This window comes from Gopherus flavomarginatus, chromosome 3, assembly GCF_025201925.1.
Source record: "Gopherus flavomarginatus isolate rGopFla2 chromosome 3, rGopFla2.mat.asm, whole genome shotgun sequence".
NCBI classification, from domain to species: Eukaryota; Metazoa; Chordata; order Testudines; family Testudinidae; genus Gopherus; species Gopherus flavomarginatus.
This window is the reverse complement of record NC_066619.1, coordinates 224,104,909-224,126,641: the sequence shown is the minus strand read 5'-3', so window position 1 is coordinate 224,126,641 and position 21,733 is coordinate 224,104,909. Positions and strand designations below refer to the sequence as shown.

General features: G+C 38.5%; 1 protein-coding gene across 2 annotated transcripts in view; it reads left to right on the top strand.

Annotated features, from left to right (window-relative positions):
- Positions 1-21,733, top strand: part of SORBS2 (sorbin and SH3 domain containing 2) — a 240,325-nt gene that overhangs the window by 162,415 nt on the left and 56,177 nt on the right. The window contains exons 11-15 of one of the 2 annotated variants that reach the window (XM_050947268.1): positions 879-923; positions 2,150-2,336; positions 8,356-8,470; positions 18,069-18,152; positions 19,775-19,831. In XM_050947268.1, the coding sequence (XP_050803225.1) occupies positions 879-923; positions 2,150-2,336; positions 8,356-8,470; positions 18,069-18,152; positions 19,775-19,831 (488 nt within the window). The remainder of the gene's footprint in view (positions 1-878; positions 924-2,149; positions 2,337-8,355; positions 8,471-18,068; positions 18,153-19,774; positions 19,832-21,733) is intronic. The other variant, XM_050947269.1, reaches the window with a different exon arrangement.

Genomic DNA, 21,733 nt, shown 5'->3' with positions numbered 1-21,733 from the left:
AGCACAAGAAGTCAGTGAGATGTTCTGAGTAGCAAGAAACTTTACCTGTACCCATCTTCAGTCTGAGTGACCAGGATTTGGCTGGGTGCAGGGTGGTCATTGCTACCTTCTGTTACAGAGCCCCTGTGTGCTAGGACAATGAAGCCTACTGAATGAGGAAATACACTGCCCCTACTTATTTTCCTCTCTCCTCCTATTAATTTGTAAATAAATTATTTTTTGAAGGAAAGGAACCTCTGACATGATTATCAGTAAGACTAATAATATATTTTTGCTTATTCTCCCTTTCATCCAAGGATGTCAAGGCACTTTACGACAATAATTATGCTTCATTATACCTCAGTGAGGGAGGGAGTTCATATTATTCCAATTTTACTGATGGGAAAATTGATGTAGCTAGGTTGATTTGCTTATGGTCATACATGACATCAATGGCAGAATCAAGAATGGAAAAACACCAAAATGATGTCTCCCGTCCCCTGCTCTAGCCACTGGACAACATTGCTAGATGTAAGAAGTTGATTTTCGTAGTAGGAATGATAGGTTACTGTCCTCTAATAAGGAAAAAAAGACAGGAGAGGGAATGGCTGGTAGGAGATGAGGGTTGAATAGAAAAGAATGAGTATAACTCACAATTTGGCGTGAACCACTAACTCTGCAATCTGGGTATCATGGCAACAATATGCCACTCAGAATAGGATGATAAAAATAGCCCATGATAAGTGTAAAGGGCAAAGACAAATTCCAGAAAACATGTACACGAGGGCTGAGAGCTGATTGCCTACTAATCTTCTGTTTGTATTTGCAAAGACAAAGCTGCTTGTTATGATATACTGACAGCTAGTGCACTACTGTAACATATATATTTCTCTTTATAGATGATGGCACAGACATATATAATGCTGCATATGCATATAATACTGGTAGGAGTTATTCCCTCACTTCTAATGAATCTTTTGTTAGTGTCAGCGAGCAGCAATGGTAGCTAACCATTCAGGCCTGCTCTTATTAAGGTTGTCATCAAATGTCATCTTTCTTTTTGATCTCCGTTTGTGTCTTCATTCACCAAATGTGGCAAAGCCTCATTTTGGTTTATTTCTTACTACAGAATTAATCAGACATGTACTGCAGATGTGGTCCTCTCAATGCAGATGGGATATACTGCAATGTTGTAATCTCTGACTAAGTTATATTTATTTTCACTAATGATAGTGTATAGTTTGACCCTTGAATATTAAACTAAAGAGTAAAGTGCAGTATGAAAGTGTTAAGTGTAATTACATATACAGGCGAAGATAAACATTGTGCAGTATGTTGTATACAATTGCCATATTTTTAGATTATACTACATTAAGAAAACCTAGTTATGATGCTTCTATTTTGTGATCTTAATTTTTCATACTGAATTCACATTATTTAGCACTAAAAAAGTAAAATATTATTCTTATGACAGATGTATAAATTTCAAATCTTTCAGAAGAAAGAAATCATACTGCAGTGATATTTTACTAGAACAAAAACTCCTTATCATGTGAATGAAATGTACAATACAAAGTATTGTGTATTATGCAAAAAGCACTTTTAAGAGATCTTTAAATTTTCATATTGCTTTCAATGGGGCTCCCATGCTGATATTTTGTGTGTTATCAAGAACATGTGTGTATATCCAAGATTCATGACCCAAATGGACTCTTGAGAGCTTAAATAAGAAATTTGTCTGGGTAATTGTCCACAGATCTAATTACGTAGAGATGCTCTTACATACAAACCCAAAGAACATTCATTAAAAAGAATGAAAAAGGTGTGTCTATTTCTTTTTCCTTCTCAGCCTATGACACCAATAACAGCTGAGGGCAGGACAGTTCTGGGGGACTAATAAGAGGTTGCAGTTAATTGCCATGAGCTGCACCTCAGACACCATCTCCCCCCAGCTTGTGTTTAATTCCCATGAAATGTCCTGAGCCTTTGTGGGGTAAGGCAGGGAAGAGGGGCCATATATAGATCTATAATAATTATTTGAAAATGCACACAATACTCACCAATGTGTTTCTAAAACTTACAAGGTTTTGCTGTCCCAGATTTGTTAAATGAATGTTTGGTATTTTACTGAGATGCATTTTGGTTGTTTCTGTGTTCTATTTTATTTTAGGTAGTTACAGCCCATCCCTTCCCGCTCAGTCACACCCTGCTGCAAAGACACAGACATACAGACCATTGTCTAAAAGCATTTCTGACAATGGCACTGATGCCTTTAAGGTCTCTTCCCCGATACCTCCTCCACATATACCACCTCCAGTCCCACCACTTCGTCCAAGAGAGAGGTCTACATCCGAAAAGTAAGCAGATTTACTGGGAGGGGGAAACAGTCTATAGTAAATACAACATTATAATCAACTAATAAAATTAATGGATGTAGAAGTAGCATGAGAGAGTTGGGTTTGTGATCACCGGGAGAACTGCATGGTGAATTGCCTGGCAGATGTGAAGGTTGCAGTCCTCTTGAGATATATAGAAAGACTTATATATAGTGCAGGGTAGGTGTCGGTGGTCGTGGTACATGTAGGTACCAATGACATAGGAAAAGGAGGATAGAGGTTCTGGAAGCCAAGTTTAGTCTACTAGGTAAGAGATTAAAGTCCAGGACCTCCATGGTAGCATTCTCTGAAACATTTCCAGTTCCACCTGCAGGGCCAGTTAGACAGGCAGAAGAACTGCGGGGTTTCAATATGTGGGTGAGATGATGGTGTTTGGAGAAGGGATTTAGATTTATTAGGAACTGTGGAACCTTTTTGGAAAGGAGCAGCCTGTACTGGAAAGATGGGCTCCACCTAAACCAAAATGGAACCAGATTATTGGCATGTAAAATTAAAAAGGTTGTAGACAGCTTGGAGAAAGCTGACTGGTGTGGAGGATCACATGAATCAAACAGACACACTCTTAGGAGGGGATTTATTAAAGGGCATATTCTGTATCCTACTAGAGAGGACTGGATAGAAGTTGATAAAATACAGGCAGGAATTGAAGAAAAATAGTCAAATGAAAAAGAGTCCCATTCAGTTACATCACATGAAGGGAGATGATTAAATATTGCCTATTTTTATATTCCCACACTTAAGCCATTCTTTTTAGGTAACACATTTGAGGAACTGACTGAGGTGTCAAGAGAAGAGGTTTTGGAAAAAATTGATAAATTAAACTGTAATAAGTCACCAGTCCAGATGTTAGTCACCCAAGAGTTCTGAAGGAAATCAAATATGAAATTGCAGAACTGCTAACTGTGATAGTTTACATATTGCCTCTGTACCAGATGACTAGAGGATAGCTAATGTAAGGCTGGTTTTTAAAAAACGCTCTAGAGGTGTCAAAGTTTGCAGATGATACAAAATAAATATATATAGTTAAGTCCAAACGGTGGACTGTGACTGTGAAGAATTAGAAAGGGATCTCAAAACTAGGTGACTGGGCAAAAATATTGCAGATGAAATTCAGTGTTGATAAATGCAAAGTAATACCGGGAAATATTGGGAAAACATAATCCCAACTATACATACAAAATGATGGAGTCTAAATTACCTGTTATCACTCAGGAAAGAGATCTTGGATTCATTGTGGATAGTTCTCTGAAAACTTCTGTTCAATGTGCAGCGGCAGTCAAAAAAGCTAATAATGTTAGGAACCAATAAGACAGAAAATATCATAATGTCACTATAAATCCATGGTACGCCCACACCTTTAATACAGTTAGCAGATCTGGTTGCCCTATCTCAAAAAAGATGTATTAGAATTGAAAAAAGTACAGAGAAGGGCAACAAAAATTATTAGGGGTATGGAACTGCTTTTATATGAGGAGAGATTAAATGACTAGAACTGTTCATCTTAGAAAAGAGATAACTAAGGAGGTATATGGTAGAGGTCTATGAAATCATTAATGGTATTACAAATTGAATAAGGAAGTGTTATTTACCCCTTCACACAACACAAGAACCAGGGGTCACCCGATGAAATTAATGGACAGTAGCTTTAAAACAAACATAACGAAATATTTCTTCACACAACGCCCAGTCAACCTGTGGAACTTGGTGCCAGGGGATGTTGTGAAGGCCAAAACTATAACAGGGTTCAAAAAAGAATTAGATAAATTCATGGAGGATAGATCCATCAGTGGCTATTAGCCATGATGATCATGGACATAGCCCCATGCTCTAAACCTCTGACTGCCAGAAGCTGGGACTGGACAACAGGGCATAGATCATTTGATAAACTGCTGCTTTCTGTTCATTCCCTATGAAGCACCTGGCATTGGCCACTGTCAGAAGGCAGGTCACTGGACTAGATGGACCATTGGTCTGACCCAGTATGGTCATTCTTATGTTCTTATGAAAACAAGTTTTCTTATGAAAACTCAATGGGCATTCAGATATTAAATGATATTATTGATTCAGTGTGGGCATTGTACTTGAAGCTGTCTTGCCTGGCACTGGTACTTAAGGAGCCTAGGAAGTCTCATGCCAATGATACCTTGTAAAGCATATTGAACATCCAGTCTTTTCCATGGGACTATCCTGCCTCCTGTATTTCAGAATGATCCAGGCTGCAATGACCATTTCTCACTATGACTTTGTGCTGATGCATAAAAGTAGTTTGAGATCTTGGGTACATCTGCCCTCCAAAAAATCACCAGTGGTGGCAAGTCTAAGAGCCTGGGTCTACAGACTCTGGCTCACCAGGCTCACATTGCAGCATTAAAAATAGCTGTGTAGATGTTCCCATTCAGGCTAGAGGGTGGGTTCTGAAACCAGGTGAGATGGGTGGGACTCAGAGCTCCAGCCAAGCCCAGATGTCTACAGGGCTATTTTTAAGCCCCATAGCACAAGCTGTGGGAACCCAAATCTGTAGACCCAAGCTCTGAGACTTGCTGCTGTGGGGTGTTTTTTTTTTCCCCACGTAAACATATAGAAAGCCCTTTTATGAAACCACCTAGCAGAGAGCAGGATGTAAGTGATTTTGCAAATTGCAAGCAAAATTGTAACACAGTACAGTAAGTGGACCAGCCCCATCTGAGATGTTTGTGTGGCACATCTTTGGAGACATGATGAGGAAAATTCCATATCCTCCTCCCACTTCCCTGTCTCTTCTTTTGAAGGAGAAGAAGGGTTTCTGATTGAAGAGACTTGGGCATTTTCTCCCCATTTTCCTGCCTCTCTTGCTGCAGTAGCACAAATCCTACTGTTGGAATTAATACTCAGCCTGCCAAGAGCTAAATCCTGTTAGTTCAGGAAAGAATCCCCTATGCCTTTAGTCAAAGGAGATCAGATTAAATGAAAAGTGCTGTACTGTTTATTGCAATTACAAGTTCCAGTGCTGGAGCAAACTTTTTATTTTCATACATGCAGACCCTAGAAATTTACAGGTACTAGTTCAAAATCCAGTTTTACATTAACTATTTCTAAATATTAACAGCAGTGCGTTTTAAGAAAACAAAATGGGCCAAATTCTGCTCCAAGTTATGGATGCAGCTTCCAGTATCTTGGATGCACCATATAGATGAGAGCAGAATTTGGCCCATTCTGTCTTGTTGATAGCAGGAAATGTCTTTTAAATCTATAAAAGGAATGCTATGCAATGAATAATAAACTTTATCAGACACTGAATTTGAAAATAGCAATCAAACAAAAAATCTCTTAGTAATCTATAGAATGTATTTTAGGAAAAGAAAATTAAGAGCTTTTGAACATTCAACCAACTGATCCTATCATTGCAGCTTTTCAAAATATCTGTATATAAATTCATTCCAAAAGATAACTAATTTGTTTTACTCTATCAATGTGAGCAAGGAGTGGAATGTAATATATTTTAATCTCATAATAGTCTAATATGCTAAGATCATATAATAATGATTCTAACAGCTCGAATGAACCACTCAGGACTAAGCACTTGGGTTCAAGTTTAATTGGTTTGGTTTCTCTTTTAAGAAATGTCTTATATCCGGTGAAAATAAATTACTTTTGCATTCCTGTCTGTCTTCTGTACCTTAGGGCCTTAGTTTTTCCCAAGTTTAAGCTTGATGGCTGTTGCCATGGTCTGGTTGGTCAGGGCAAGATAAGAACCTGTACTAGTGATTACAGTGTAGGCTTTTGTTAGCATGCCATACAGAAATGTAGAACTGCTTACCTCTACCCAAATTCTGGAGTTGTGGTGATAGTCCTGCCATCTGGCCAGATAGAGTGAAGATCCTTTTAGGAGCCAGGAACCAAGGTCTCCTGCAATTCATTCTGCCTGGAGGAAACCATTCCAGCCATTTTATCTATTTTAATCTGCTGGATGATGAGACTGACAGAAGAAAACCAAGTTCTCTAGATTGGGGAATTCTGAAGTCTTTAGCTTTGTGTACTCATGACCACTGTAATGCCCAGACAGCCATGGCACCAGCATTAAAAGAGTGAGTCTTTCTTGCGACTAGGATATTTTTAATTGTCTATGAAATGAAAGCATTTAAACCCTCCCCTAAGAGGGTTTAGGGTCCACATGCATCACATCTTTGGAGCTGGTAGGCAAGATATGGTATGTTTCACATTATCAGTCAGACACAAGAAGTCACAGCACATAAGGGATTAAGGGCTAAACATTGTAAATGAAGTAAAATGAGTATGAATCTAAATTTGAATGACATTTTTGTCTTTAAAAATTAAAGTCTCTGAGTTATTTTGAATAAAATGTGGCCTGTACAGAACAGTTCTGTATTCTCATTCATTCGTGGTAGGCATAATTTCAGTTTTCTGCTCTGAAACTTTATATTTTAGGTGGGAAGAAATTATGGTAAGTGAACAAAATGGTTTTACTTTGCTTAAAAAGTACAGCAATCTAACAGCAGAGATATCTGTATCCTAGCACTTGCTCCTACAAATATACCCGTGCTGTGCACTTTCAACAGAAAAGCTACTGTATAGATTTTTTTTTTAAGCACATGATAAAACGTGACGTGCTTTGCTTAATGTTAGGTCACTTCAAGCTATGTCACATCATATGATGTAACATAGGCTGACGTAACTTACCAGAATTTGCTAGTTCTTACTATGAACACATGCAGCAATTACCAGCGACTCTCCCCCATGAGTTACTGGTGGGCCATTTGCCACATTTCTAATTAAAAAGACATGTAGGCTGCAGTCATCCTAAATACAGTAAGGCTAGTGATGCCAAAAACTGCCCGGAAATGAAAGTTCCTGCCATTATAACAACTAGGTGACAACCACAAATGAAATGTAGTCCAAATAAGTGTTGTGATATTATGGTGAGAGATGCAATATAAGAAACTAATTAAAACAGAATACAAGTGATTTTAGTGGATAGCACCAACAAGCTGCTAGGCAATTTATAGTTATGAAGATAATGGATGAAATCTTGGTTCTATTGAAGTTACCTGCCATTGAATAAGTAGGACCAGAATTGCACTCAAGGTGCCTAACCTGAAGAGCTTATAAAGTTTAACTGAAATGATCATTTATTTGATTAAGCAAACTTCCAGCTGAACAGTGTATCTGGACACAAACAAGTGAGAGAATACAGCTACAGATCAGCATACAGAGCATCCATTGTACTATTTTCTTTAAATATTGTTCCTGAAGTTATCAAGCATGAAACATTTTGCTAACTATATAATTTAATCAGTATGTATTTATGAAAGCTTTGTCCAGTGACTAAAGCATTTAGCGTTACCTACACAATTAACGTTGCTTTAAGTTTTACTGGATTTGTGTATGATCAAATAAATACTTCTGATGGCCACCAGCATTTTAACCACGTGTCATTTCAACCTGCTCAGAGCTAGTACACCCAATACAGTGGTAAAAATACTGGCTGTGTCCTGTCTACATTACCACTCCCACCATTGCTATGACATATGGAACAGCAGTGATGGGAAATGTGTATCAATAATTGAATCAATATCTATAATAATATTGTAAGGAGATTTAGTAATGTTTACTGCTTTTAATGTACCTTTCAAATGCTTAAAAACCTCTATATAAATTTCAGATTTACTGTGGAACAAACATTACACTAGCATCCCCACTATTGCTATCACCGGTAAAACTGCACCAGTGTTAGCAATAGTAGGAAAGAAAAAGGCTAGTGCAGACACAGGCATAGACACATGGAGTAAGTTAGGGAGGCTAAGGTTTGCCTAATTCATAATTCCTTCCCTTGAGGGTTATGCCTCTGTCTTAATATTCTATTCATGAAAATTGTATGGTGCAGTGTAACTTCTGACATCTGTATATGCCTTTATGCCTTTTACAGAGCTGCAGTGTTGATGGAAAAGACAATCCCACTCAACTGTTTATATTTCTTATTTAGAAATGACTGGGATCCTCCTGACAGAAAAGTAGATACCCGCAAATTCCGTTCTGAACCAAGAAGTATTTTTGAATACGAGCCGGGGAAATCATCAATTCTTGAACATGAAAGACCGGTAAGAGGTGTATTTGAAATGTTTTCCCACAACAAAAAGCTTAGTGAGGGTTAAATTTTTGCTTATTATTTTAACTGCAAATTATAACTAGTTAGTCTTGAATATCCATTTTTGTATTTGGAGTTTGATCAGCTCACGTGGCAAATTCTGCCTTGATCCTCCTGGATGGTTGTGTAGATAATTTAGGATTGGTTTGATTTACTTGTTCAATTTAGCTTCTTTGGCATTAAAAAGAAGTCAAAGAATCACTGTGAGAAATTAAACTCCTTTTAGATTTCACGTTAGATGTAAAGTTCATGGAAGCTACTTGTTGCAATTTGAATGCATATCCAGCAGTCACTTTGTCACCTGTTTACAATAATTTTATCAACACATATGATTAACATAGGAGTTATGCACATGCCTGTGGTGGTATGTCACTCAGAAAAAAAAAATCCTACAGTGTGTTTTCTGGATATGTGCCTAATGGTATCATCACAAGAACACTGGTTGCCTGTACACTAACCTGTGACTAAAAAAATTTTCTTGCTGTTTTCTGAGCCATATGTCTGTAGTTGTGATATTCCTGATAAGCATGTCTAATAAGGCTGAAATCTAATGCTTGCAAAATGATCACTAACCTAAGTTTCCATTCACTGAAAAGGCATATGCAACCAGCTCTTCTACTGTACCCTGGTTCCAATACTCCATCATTTATGGAGATTGATGCATATCATGTTATCTTTTTTCCACGAGATGGAATGGTTGATGGATTCATGTTTAAAGGGGGAGTTAATGTAATTATTATACATAGTATTACAATATTATAATATCAGTATTATATTAGTATTATTATACATAACTTCAGAGGGCTCATTTTATTAATCTAAAAATAAATAAATGTATTGCATGCATGGATTGTGGCATATATAGTATGTCAACAGTATGTTAAATAATTGCACTGATGGCTCTGTTTCACCATATTTTTCTATGGTTTATATAATAATGTGGGTCCGGTTAACTAGCTTCTATAGCAAGCTGTGTGATTCTATGAAATAGGGGTCTTACAGAACTGGGACTTTCTTTCAAAGGGAAATTTCACTTTTCAGCACAGGCCATTTAAACTGACTGAACTAATTAATAGTTCTAATGATTTACCAAAATCTCTCTGACTTATGAGAACTGGTAGTTTATCCTCTAGCTGAATTTACAGACAGTGCTGTGAAAAAGTAATTCTGTTTTTGCTGAGTGATTTTTCTATCACAGTGGCTGTATTACAGATAGGGTCATTTACTAACCATTTCAATTGCAAACCATCTTCAGCAAGTGAGAGGTGGCAGGCTGAAGGTAAAAACTGGCTTTTTGAAAATTACAGAGCTATTTCATGTGAGGACACACATCTCTAATACATTTTGACTTTGTGATATGAAAAATAAACAACAAGAGTAATTTCATACTGACCTGCAATGCTGAGGAATGTAATAATATAATTTTTCAACTTTAATGAAGAGATATGATGAAATAAGTTGTGATTTTTTTGGCTAAAAATATTTGACCATTGCTGGAAATTTCTTAAGCAAATAAAATAAGCTTTTCCAGTAGAAGAGCTTTCTTGTTTTCTGATTGGATGAGGAGGACTTGGGGCCTAATCCTGCAACCTCTTCTTCCGCAAGTAATCCTTACTCACTGATACAGACTCTTTGCAGTCAGTGAACTACTCCAAAAGGTTGCAAGATCAGACATGGCTGATGTAGTTACAGACAATCATTTCTTTGCACAGCAAGGGTTCTCAAAGTGGGAAAGTGGAACTACAGTATTAATAAATTCAGGGGAGGGGAATGTTTCAATGCTATGTATTTCAGTTTTCAAAATGGTAATGAGGAATTTATGCAAAATATAGTGTGCTGCCCCTAAAATGGCTTCCTTTTGAGCAACTTCTAAATCCATTAACACAGTGCTAGGCTATCAGCACAACATCAGTTTAGAAATTTCCAGATAGTAACTGCTATTGATTATAAAAGTTAAGTTACATAAAGTAATATATTGCTTTTCTGGCAGAATTACAATGTTAATGGATGAAAGAAAGGCAGTATGCAATAATTAAATCTAAATATATCGTATAAAGCATAGTATACTGTATTCATTAAATCTTACATGGCAAATTCAATTGAAAACTGGCTAAAAGACTAGACAGCGAAGGTGATACATGGCAGTGTATCAAGTTAAGAAAGAGTAGAACAGTCTGCTAAAATCTATGTTAGGGTCAGTATTATTCAACATCTTCCTCAGTAATCTAGAAGAGGAAGTGAACAGAATGCTAGTGAAATTCTCAGATGATACTAAATTGTGACCATTCCAAAGAGACCTAGAGAGATTAGAAACAGAAGAAGAAAATAACAAAATGAGATTCATCTTGGAAAAATGCAAACTAATATGTCTGCAGATTAATAATTCAGAGGTCATGTACTGAATAATAGGGAGCAGCCTGGGAAACAGGAATGCTGAAAAAGATTTATGAGTGATAGATTGCAAAATCATGTCTGATTTGCTGTGTGCTATAGACACAAAAGAGGCCAATGCAATTTAAGGTTGCAGCATCATATGTGCAGCAGCCTCACGTCACCAAAGAGGGAGGTAATAGGTTCGTTCTATGTGACTCTAGTGTGACATACTTGGCATGTTGCTTTCAATTCTAGGCACATAGAAGAAAGATATTGACAAAGCTGAGGGAGTCCAGAGAACAGCAACAAAAATAATCAGGGACTGGAGCGGATTGGCTTATGAGTAAAGATAAAATGACTGAATATGCATAGCTTGGTAAGAGACTATTGAGGATGTCCACCAATACTGAAGAGTATAAACCAGGAGGAGGAAGAGGAATTATTTAGGATGCTGCTTTGGAGAGTATAACTAGGAACAATAGAATGAAATTAAGAAAAATAAAATTTAGACTGAATTTTACGAAAAGTATCTTGACAGTGAGATGTATTAGGCTATGGAATAGTCTTCCAGCAGAGACGGTGGTAAGTATCAGGTAAGGTAGTATCTGATTCAGTAGCCTAATAAGTACGTAGAATTATCACTTACGAATTTAAAATAAGATAGTTAATTACTATTTAATACTTTGGATTTATTTTACTCTTATAAACTTAAAAATTTGTCCTCTACCAAATTCATTTTTTTGCATTTGGCAAATTTATTTTCCCAGGTTTCTAATGGAACTAAAGGTGATGTTCTTTGCTTATTTGTACACAAGCATCACTCATGTTATGCTAGTTCTAAGAAAACTGTATTAGTCTACATCTGCAATAAAGCAAACAGAAAGTTTTTGGTGGTCCTACAAAAAAGGTGCTTATAAAAAAATTTTATGTGACAAGTGGTAGATTTTTAGTAGGTATTTAATGCACGTTATAGAAGGGCAATCAACACCAAAGTTTGATAATTTCATGTTATATCAATTTCAGGTCTGAACTTTTTTACACTGGGCCTAATCCTGCAGTTGTTTTAAATGCAAATTCACATTGACTTCATATGCAGAAGAACCGATTAATCTTAATAAGGGCAGAAATACAAAAGTATTACTATATGTCCTTTAACAGTAACAGCAAGGAGTAGTCAACTTTTTTGTTCCTGTGCTGAGAAATTTGGGGCTGTTTTTTAACCTGCAGCATGCAGATTTGTTTGGCTCTGACTTTACAAGCTTGTAATTGCAACACATAAAATCAGTGTTTGAACTGGAATGGCCCTTTGTGTCAGCCAGGAATGTTATTTTAAATTCCTTTAAGCTGGAATTAGAAATTAAACTCTCTAGCACATTAAAGAGATGCTTTGTTGTCACAAAGACGCAAGAACTAACCAACCTGTATTGGACCTGGAGCCAAAACAGCCATAAGAAAACAAGTAGAAAGAGAGATTCCTTTTAGGGACCAAGAATAGAAGGGGCAAATTAAGACAAAGTCATGATAAACACACTGGCCATATTTCCAAAGAGACCTTAACCTTGCCTCTGAATATCCATCTACAGAATGTGGTTCCATCCATCCAAGGAAATTGGGTCAGTAGCCATTTAACTACACACTTTTCACATATACATGTGGTTTGTGCCTGTAAATGCATGTTTATATAGATCAAAGTCACCCAGGCAAGATTCCAAGTGAAAATATAGAAGCCACTTCTGAAAATGCAGTCCATATTGTCCAGTAATTTTTCCTATGTTTTAAATACACTGATAGAATGTTTTGCTGAATACTCTTTATAAAGGACATAAGAATAAAGATTCTTCCTAAAACTTTATGCATTGTGGGAGAAATTCTCAACCTGCCATAAGTAATTAAAAATGTATTGAATGAGTAAGGTATAGGAATGTTGTCTGTGTTAACTAGCATGTCATAAAGGGAATAGCACCCTTCTAGGATTTACATGCCCCTGGATCTATTCAAACCTAGGTTAGTAGATAAAGCCAACATTTATTTTCTTCTGTCAAAATAGATTTGCCTTTCTAAGAATCATAGTGAGAAGAACAAAGAAAAAAAGGTCTGTTCAGCAGAGGGGGTACTGACAGCCAGGTGAAAGCAATTGGCCTTATATGATTCTAACACATGAAATGCAGGATATAGTTTAAGATGTACATTTTCAAAGCCCTGAACAGACTTTTCAGACAAACGATTCCCATTATAGTCAGTTGGAGTCATGTGGCCAAAGCTCTGTTCAATACTTGAAAAGAGGCAGAGAACAGCATCCAGCAAACTCACTATGATAGCTACAAAAAACTTATAACCATGTTAGCTATAGTTGCACCACTTGCACCATGTCCTTTTTGTTAAATTTGCTGCCCTCTGCTGCTGAATATATAAACAAAACAATGTGTCTTACCCGCATGGAGAAAGCCTCGTGTTATTCTAGTTCTTTATGTACCCATGCTGTTGTTCACATGATATTATATAAGGGTCCTGAACAATTCAAAGACTGTGAAACTCCAGACAAATCTGTCATTTCCAGCTTTCTCTGAACAAGCAGAAATACAGCCTTCTATTTGTTTCTAAATCAAGACATTTTAGGATGATGAGAAAGAATGGTAAGATTTTGGCCTCCACCTCAATCCCTACGGGCTGCTTTGGTGGGTCATAACAATCTGGAAGCCAATCCTTGAAGCTGCTTTGGACTGGCATATGTGGCCCCACACTGCCCTCTCTTGCTGCCCTGTTTCAGGAGATGCAGCACAGAACCCAAGCGTCTGACTGATTCATTTTCTATAAGGAACACCACCTACTTCTTTGCTGGTGTAGCCGGAAATGTTGTTATCTAGGGCACACTGATTCACTGTAGGTTAGCTCTATGGTTTCCTGAACCAACTATTAAGCTACTCCATATGTCAATGAGACTTTAAGGAAAATGCCCTCTTTGGTATGAAAATCTATATAAAGTGCTCTTTTGTCTTAAATATAGTGTAACCCAGGGCTTGTCTATGCCATGAGATAATGTACTTTACAGAAATGTGTTCTCTAAAATGCTCTAACATGTTGTGCATTAATTGGTCCACGCAGACCCTCCTGTTGTGCACTAAAGGTTCCCTAGTGCACCTTAACATAGTACTGTTTCAAACAGCACTGTGTTAGAGCACCAGCAGGATCTACATGGCCCAATTAATGCACAGTATGTTAGTGCACTTTAGCAACCATACTGCTATAGAGCACATTACCCCACTGCGTAGACAAGCCCTTTGTCTCTGGGAATGAGGACAAATCAGTATTTTTTTATCTTTTTCCCAGGTTATCTGGTTCAGAATCATGGTGTATTTCAAAAAGGTGTGCAAAAAATGGAATAGTCCAAATATTGTATTTTGAAGAGTAGGATGTACTACTGATTAGTTCTCTGCATTCATGATTTTTTCACGCGTTTTCCTTTGTACTGTCTTCATCATAGTTATCAGATACTAGACTTCTGTAGTTTATGTGCTCTTCTAAAATAGACATATTTAATTCAAGACTAATAAAGTAGCAGGTCTGGACTGGGCAATTCATGAAGCCAAATTCAATGCAAGTTTTCTGTTAAAGTCTTGGAAGGTATGTTGTATTGAATCGCAGCAGATTGCCAACAGTAATATTGAACTACAAATATTGTAGAGATGAAGGATGATCTTATGGTTGGAGTCTAAGAGTATGACTCAGGAGATCTGAAATCACTTCCTTCTCTGGTACGTGATATAGACAAGTAATTTATCTCTGGGTTTCAGTTCCCCATCTGTAAAACTGGAATAACGTTTCCCCTACATCTGAGAAGTGCTGTGAGGATAAATCTGTAGTCTTGGGTAGTGCTCAGGTGCTATAGTAATATTTTATAAATACCTAGATAAAGATAGGGCAATAGTGCTGTTAATTGTTCAACAGATCAAGATTGGTGATCTGTTGTGATTAAATCAGACTCTTTGGGTTTCTGCTAGAAAAATGCCATGCGATGTTTAATTACTGTAAATGGTCCAGACCACAGTGCTATTTTTAATGGAAAAAAATAGTGCTATGCCTGGGATGACCATATGTCCCATTTTGGCCAAGACATTCCTTTTTTTAAGACCTGTCCTGACTTTTTAGACAGAAGTGGGCATTTGTCAAAAAAGTGGGATGTGGAGGAACATGCTGGGGGAGGAGGACACAAGCAGCAATGCCAGCCCCATGCAGAGGGAGAGGCAGGGCTTGGGCGGAGGGTAGTCAGGGCTTGAACTAGCAGCAATGCCAGCACCAGCCTTGTGCAAAGCTAGCCCTGTGTGGGGCGGGAAGGCAAGGCTCTGGCAAGTGTATGGGCAGGTGTGGCTAGCCCCATCTGGTGTCCCATTCTTCCTTTGGGAAATATGGTCACCCTGACTATGCCCCATAACATCATTGGACATTGGCTCCAACTTGACTCAGGGCAGTGTTGCCCACTGAATCACCAACATAATTCGTCAAGCAGGCGTTGGCTTAGTTTATGAGATATGATAAACTGGCATACTATAGCTACACATTACTACATTTTAAATACAATCATATGAGTTTAAGACTAAGGGGGTGAGGGGGCTGTATTCCAGAGACTTTAAACTAAGGGTATGCTGTACCTTTGGGCTAATTGACAGTTTACTTTAGGCTGCACAAAAGAATCCAATACCCTTTGGAAAGTATTTAAAAAAACAAAGTTTAAAATAAATTTAATATCCCACCGGAGCTGCTAGTATTTTGGACTGTTGTTTTTTCACACTGGATGAAGAATTCTGTTGCTTATTTTTCTGCTCATTGGGCAGTTTCCTTTATGCCAGAGGTCGGCAACCTACGGCATGCGTGCCAAAGGCGGCACGCAAGCCGATTTTTTTTTTTATGGCACACCGAGGTCCTGGACGCTGGCCCCACTCAGCCTGGGTGAACGGAACCGCAGGCTGGCAGTGGGCTGAGCAGGCCGACAGCTGAGACCCCGGCTGGCAAGGGGCCAGCAGCTGCAACCGAACCCAGCTGGAGCCCAGAGCCGGACGATGCTGGGGTGCAGCACATGGCGCACTCCCAGCTGGGGAGCTGCTGGCTGCCGGAACTCTCCTGCAAGGTGGCGCTGGCGGCTGAAGCAGCAGGCAGTCAGGCAAGTGAAAGGGGCCGGCGGGAGACACAGTGGAGGTGTCCATGTCCCAGCCTGTCCTGCTGCCCCTCTCTCGCCACTGTGGCTGGACACCAGGGCACTGCAGGCACATGCCGTCCCTGCGGCCCCCTGGGGGAAGGGAGCGGCAGACCAGAGGGTCTTTTGCAGGGCCGGCTCCAGCATTTTTGCCGCCCAGAGCAGCAAAAAAAAAAAAAAAAAAAGCTGCGATTGCTGTCTGCGGCAGCTCTGCCGCCGCCCTTCAGTCTTCAGCGGCTGGTCCTTCCCTCAGTGAGGGACCCGCTGCTGAAGAGCTGGACGTGCCCCCCCTCTGTTGGCCGCCCCAACCACTTGCTTGCTGGGCTGGTGCCTGGAGCCGGCCCTGGTCTTCTGCCGCCGCCCCCTATTTGCCTGCAGATACAGTGCCCCCACACAGCTGGCCCACAGCTCCCTTGGCAGAAACAGGAACAGCGTGGGCAAGGACCCATCCAGGTAACCCAGCCGCAACCGGGACTGTCCCAGTAATACGACAGTACCTGTAAGAAATTTAAGTTACTTTTACCCCTGCCAGAACCCTAGACCAACAGTGGACTGAGCAGGGCCAGTGGCAGGCTGAGAGGCTCAGTCCGCTGCCGGTCTGGGATTCTGGCCGCCAGCCCCCCACCCAGCCGGTGTCCAGACTTCCAGCCCCGCTCAGCCCACTGCTGGCCTAGGGTACCGGCAGCCAGCCCCGGACTCTGCTCCTGGCCTCAGCCACTTCCTGCTGTAGCCCACATTGGAAAACTCAGCAAGGAAAAGGATCACACTGAACTGATAAGATTGGCATTTTAATTTTATTTTAAATGAAGCTTCTTAAATATTTTAAAAACCTTATTTACTTTAAATACAACAATAGTTTATTTATATAATATAGACTTATAGAGAGAGACCTTCTAAAAACGTTAAAATGTATTGCCAGCACGCGAGCCTTAAATTAGAGTGAATAAATGAAGACTTAGCACACCACTTCTGAAAGGTTGCTGACCCCTGCTTTATGCTATTTTATACCACTGGTGTGCGTGGTACAGGGTCCCATTCGGTGCCAATCCACAGAGGACATGAGGTGATACAGCCCTGGGCTACAGAGCCATGATTCTTTAGCTCAAGCTGTAGTAGCTCATGTATGTAACTTTGGAGATCCGCAATTCAGTCCCAGATGTGTTAGCCAAGGTGGCAGCCCACTAGCTGTAATTCATACTTGTTCCCATTTTTTGCTGCAAAATGTGAAAAATTTCATATGAAAATTAATGCATTGACAATATAAAAATAATGAAATCAAAAGATTTAAAATAAAACCAAAAGCACTCAGAATCCATAATTACTACTACTATAAATTTCAAACAAGATGATTTAAATAGATGGCAGTTTCATTACATAGGCTGAAATGGCTTTTTAACATAATCATGCCTGCATGATGCATAGTGCTTATCTGGGCTGTGTGCTTAGCTTCAGGTTGAAAAGATACAGAATTAACATGCCTTCTTTCATAAGAAGACCAAGAGTGGCTGAAAGCAACATGGCTAAAATCATGTGTGTCTATTTACTCCTTAGTCAGCTTGGGCACTTTTTTGTATATGCTAAAGAAGAAAACAGCCATTACATTTGTTCTATAATTATGCTCCTTTCTTTTACAGGACACATAATAGGTTTTAGATCCTAATTGTTCATGCTGCCAAACATAATACTCAGCTTTTGAAAAATTATTTTTAAAGTGCTTGATATTTTCCATATTCTATGTAACATTATGCAGCAACCACTGGAAGAGCAAACTGAAAAAGGAGGCATTTTAAAACAGCTAGTCTGTGACTGCTCTTGAACAAAAACATGTTCCATATGGAATTCTATCTTCATTCTTTGGTTTTATTTCATTCCCTTTCCCCCTATTATTTGTGTTGTGTGTGTGTGTTTGTGGTGTTAATGTGACATGACATTTCCAGCACTTTGCTCAGTGTGTGCCTTTTCCTTCCCTTTTCCTTCACAACGGCTCCAGACTGATCACATAAACCCAGATGACATAGATTTAGAAAATGAACCCTGGTATAAATTCTTTTCAGAACTGGAGTTTGGATGTCCGGTAAGTGAGGATAGAATATTAATATTTAAACATTAGGATAATATATTGCTAAAATACAGTTCACCAAATACCAAACAGATGTGCCTCTATCTTCCTTATTACATTAAACTCATCATCAGTATTACATCTTCATCAGTGTATGCTAACATGTTTCTATATAATATGGGCCCAATTTTTGATTCACAACTCAGGAAAATAGCCCACTGAAGTCCATAGGAATTTTACCTGAGACTTGGGTCCAATGTATACATTCAGCCGTTTTCTTTATTGAGTGCTTAATCTGCCAAAACATTGATTTTAATCACTAAGTAAGGTGCATAGACTACATAGAATAAGTGGTATATACTCGTTGCTAAGTGTAATATCAGCTGTATATAAAACAGAATTGTTTTTGACTTCTACTAAATTTTTGCATTAGATTGATTAAATTATCAAGAGTAGAAGACATTTTAAAAAATTATAGATTCCAAAGCCAAAAGCACTCAGTTTTGTATGAAGGAATGTGTCTACTTTTAATACACATACACACCCACAGAAAACTGGTGCCATTTAGAAACTCAACATTGGTATGCTTGTCACTATGGAATCTCCATCCTAAGCATACTACAGTTAATGCAGGTGCCTGTGGCAATAAGTGTTGACTTTTGGAGGGTTGGGATTCAAAGGCGGGGGGGAGTCAACATTTATTGACACAGGCATCTACAGTAACTGCAGTGTTACAGTGATAAATACACCAATGTTGCATTTTTAAATGGTGCCTGTTTTATCTGTGTATGCCTCTCTCTCGCCCACACACACATACATGCAGGATATATAATTTTATACTTTAAATAGGTGGTGTTAGTTTTAATTTAAACTAGACATCTACTTGAAACTGCACACTCCTCGAGTCTGCTCCAGTGTTCACTAAGTCAATAACAAAACCCCCATTGACTTCAATGAAAGCAGAAGCAAGCCCTGTATATGCAACTGAAAAGGACTGCAAACCCATATATATTAATACAAAACATTCAGTTATTTAGATATGTAATCCTATTTTTAATTTTTCACTGAAACAATGCATTTGATATTTAAGTTTTTTTTAATTTGTAGTCCAACAGTCTGCAATACATCCTTATATTTTCATCAAACAGACTAACAATTTTATCTAGCTTTTTAAACTCTTTTTATCATCATTCATCCATATGTAGGCAGGGCATAAGCAGGCTAAAAAAAATTTCTATCTCGAGACAAAAATATCACTAGTTGTCATTATTATCCTCTATAAGGTAAAGTCCATATAGAAATTTCGCCAGCAGGCCATAAATACTCAATCCTTTATTATACATTCTTCAGTCTCACCAGTTTTTAAACTGTTGGTATTAATTCAACTATTCATGTTTTAAGTTGGAAGTTTTACTCGCTAAAATTACTAACATTTTATTAAGATGCTTGATATTATTGCAAAATTATTGTACCACGCTCCTCCTTCCAGTGAACCCCCATTTTGCTGCATATGTGTCACTCTTGTATCTGATGCTGTCAACACTCAGTTTCTAACTATGTCACCTTCTCCACATGTTTCATTCCTTGCTGCCATTGATACTCCATTTCATCTCTACACTTCTGCTTATATGGTGCAGCCTCCTAAAAAGCTTTTGGACTATGTTCAAGACAATTCTCCCGGTGTTTCCAATGAGGTAAATGAAGCATTCTTTCTTGTTCAGACGATTTGCTTGGGAAACAAGAGCATGACACTCACTAGTCATATCTGAGTTTGTTAATGGTTAGTAGTTTCCTACCAATAACTCCTGGGCCATTCATAATTTGGTATCATTTTATCTTTGTCTTTATAGCTTTCCAGATCACTAGTGCATATGGATGTTGTTCTTATTACATTAGAAAGTGGGTCCAGGTTCCAAAACTACCGAGAGTCGCATTCAAAATTACAAAATAAACCATACGTTTCTAAATCTTGATATATTCCCGCTTCCTCAGTTATGCATTGATTTTAGATACCAATTAACCCAGTCTACAAGAACAAGATTTGTGATTAATATATCTGGCGGCAAATTATAGCCTTCAAGTGAAAGTCATGTTGGATGAGCTTTTTTTCACTGAAATATTTATAATTAGGTTTCCTAGCCAGGAAAACCAGCAATGAATTGTGGTTGTAAATTAGTAACTGAAGAATAAATATTTGTCATGATTCTGATTAAATAACATCAGAATTAAGTACAGGACTGATTGCCATTGCCTTGCACTAAATGAGACAGATCCAGATTTTCATTGTCCTGTCACAATGTGGTTTTAAGTCATTCATGATTCTTGATTAGCTTCCATTCCCCTATCCAAAATAATTAATGTCTTCAAGGATTAAAAGAAAAACATGGCCCCTCATTGTACACCACACTGCAGACTATTCAAGTGTGCTTTTAGTCTCAGCAACCTGACAAAACCTGAACTCCTTGTCTTGAGGGCACTCAGTCGATAACAGAAGAAGCCATTTTAATCACTCAGGATATGATCTCTTGGAGTTTGTGTCCAGCAGAGCTGGGTAAAATATTTATAACTAATGTGTTGGTTTTGTGTTTATTTAATTTACAAAACATGTCTGTTTTTTAAAGTGAGTGTCTGTGATTCTTGAAAAAAATATTTCCTCAAATATTTTTCAGTTTAGGTGTTCGTGAAAATATTTAAAACAACAATACTTTGTTCAAAAAGACCATGTTTGGGAAATTTAGTGGATTAAAACAAGATTTCAGGGGAGCAAAGTCATGCCAAATGAATGGCCAAAAATCAACACTGATTTTCATGGGGACACACAAAAACTTTCACCAATTTTTCCTAGCTCTGTTATCAGTCACCATAAAGGCCCTGATCTGGCAAAACATCTCCTGGTCAGGAAAGCAATCAGGTACATGCTTAACTTTAAGCACTTTGGGCTGCTGACGGGGGGACAAGAGCCTACTTCCTCCCTACTTCAAGCCCTGATGATTTGCTCCTGGGAAAGAACAAAAACTGAACAGTCCCTACTCACAGGGACTGCTATTGTGATGGGCCCTTCTGTGGACCAAAGCAGGGGTGAGAAGTTACGTCTCATGCAATCGCAGTCTGACCCCAATGCTGGGTAGCAAAAAACATTGTTTTTCAACTATCAGCCTTAGCTGACATAGTAGTTCTTTACACTTGTAATGGGCTCTGTCCTCCTTGGTTCAGGTTTGGCTGGAGTTTGCATTGTAGTCCCCACAGTCTGCAGTCCTTGAAGGGCCACTACAAGTGATCTAAAGTCATCACGCTCTGTGTCTGGTGACTAATACCATGTGAGTTGATGGTCTCACTCTGATTTTTAGAGGAAAGTGGATATCATAAGAAAATCCACCTTTGATATTACTCTGCAACTGTTATGGCAGAGAACATAGCTCTAACTAGGACCACACTTAAGCTCAAACTCTTGGATTGGTGCCTACCTATGATTATGATTGGTGCAATATAGATTAGACAGCCACATGTTGTCAGTCTTGAGACCAACACTGGGTGTGGGAGCTAAGTTACATATACCTCATATAAATATGGTCCCTCCACATGCTTGACGTGCGTCA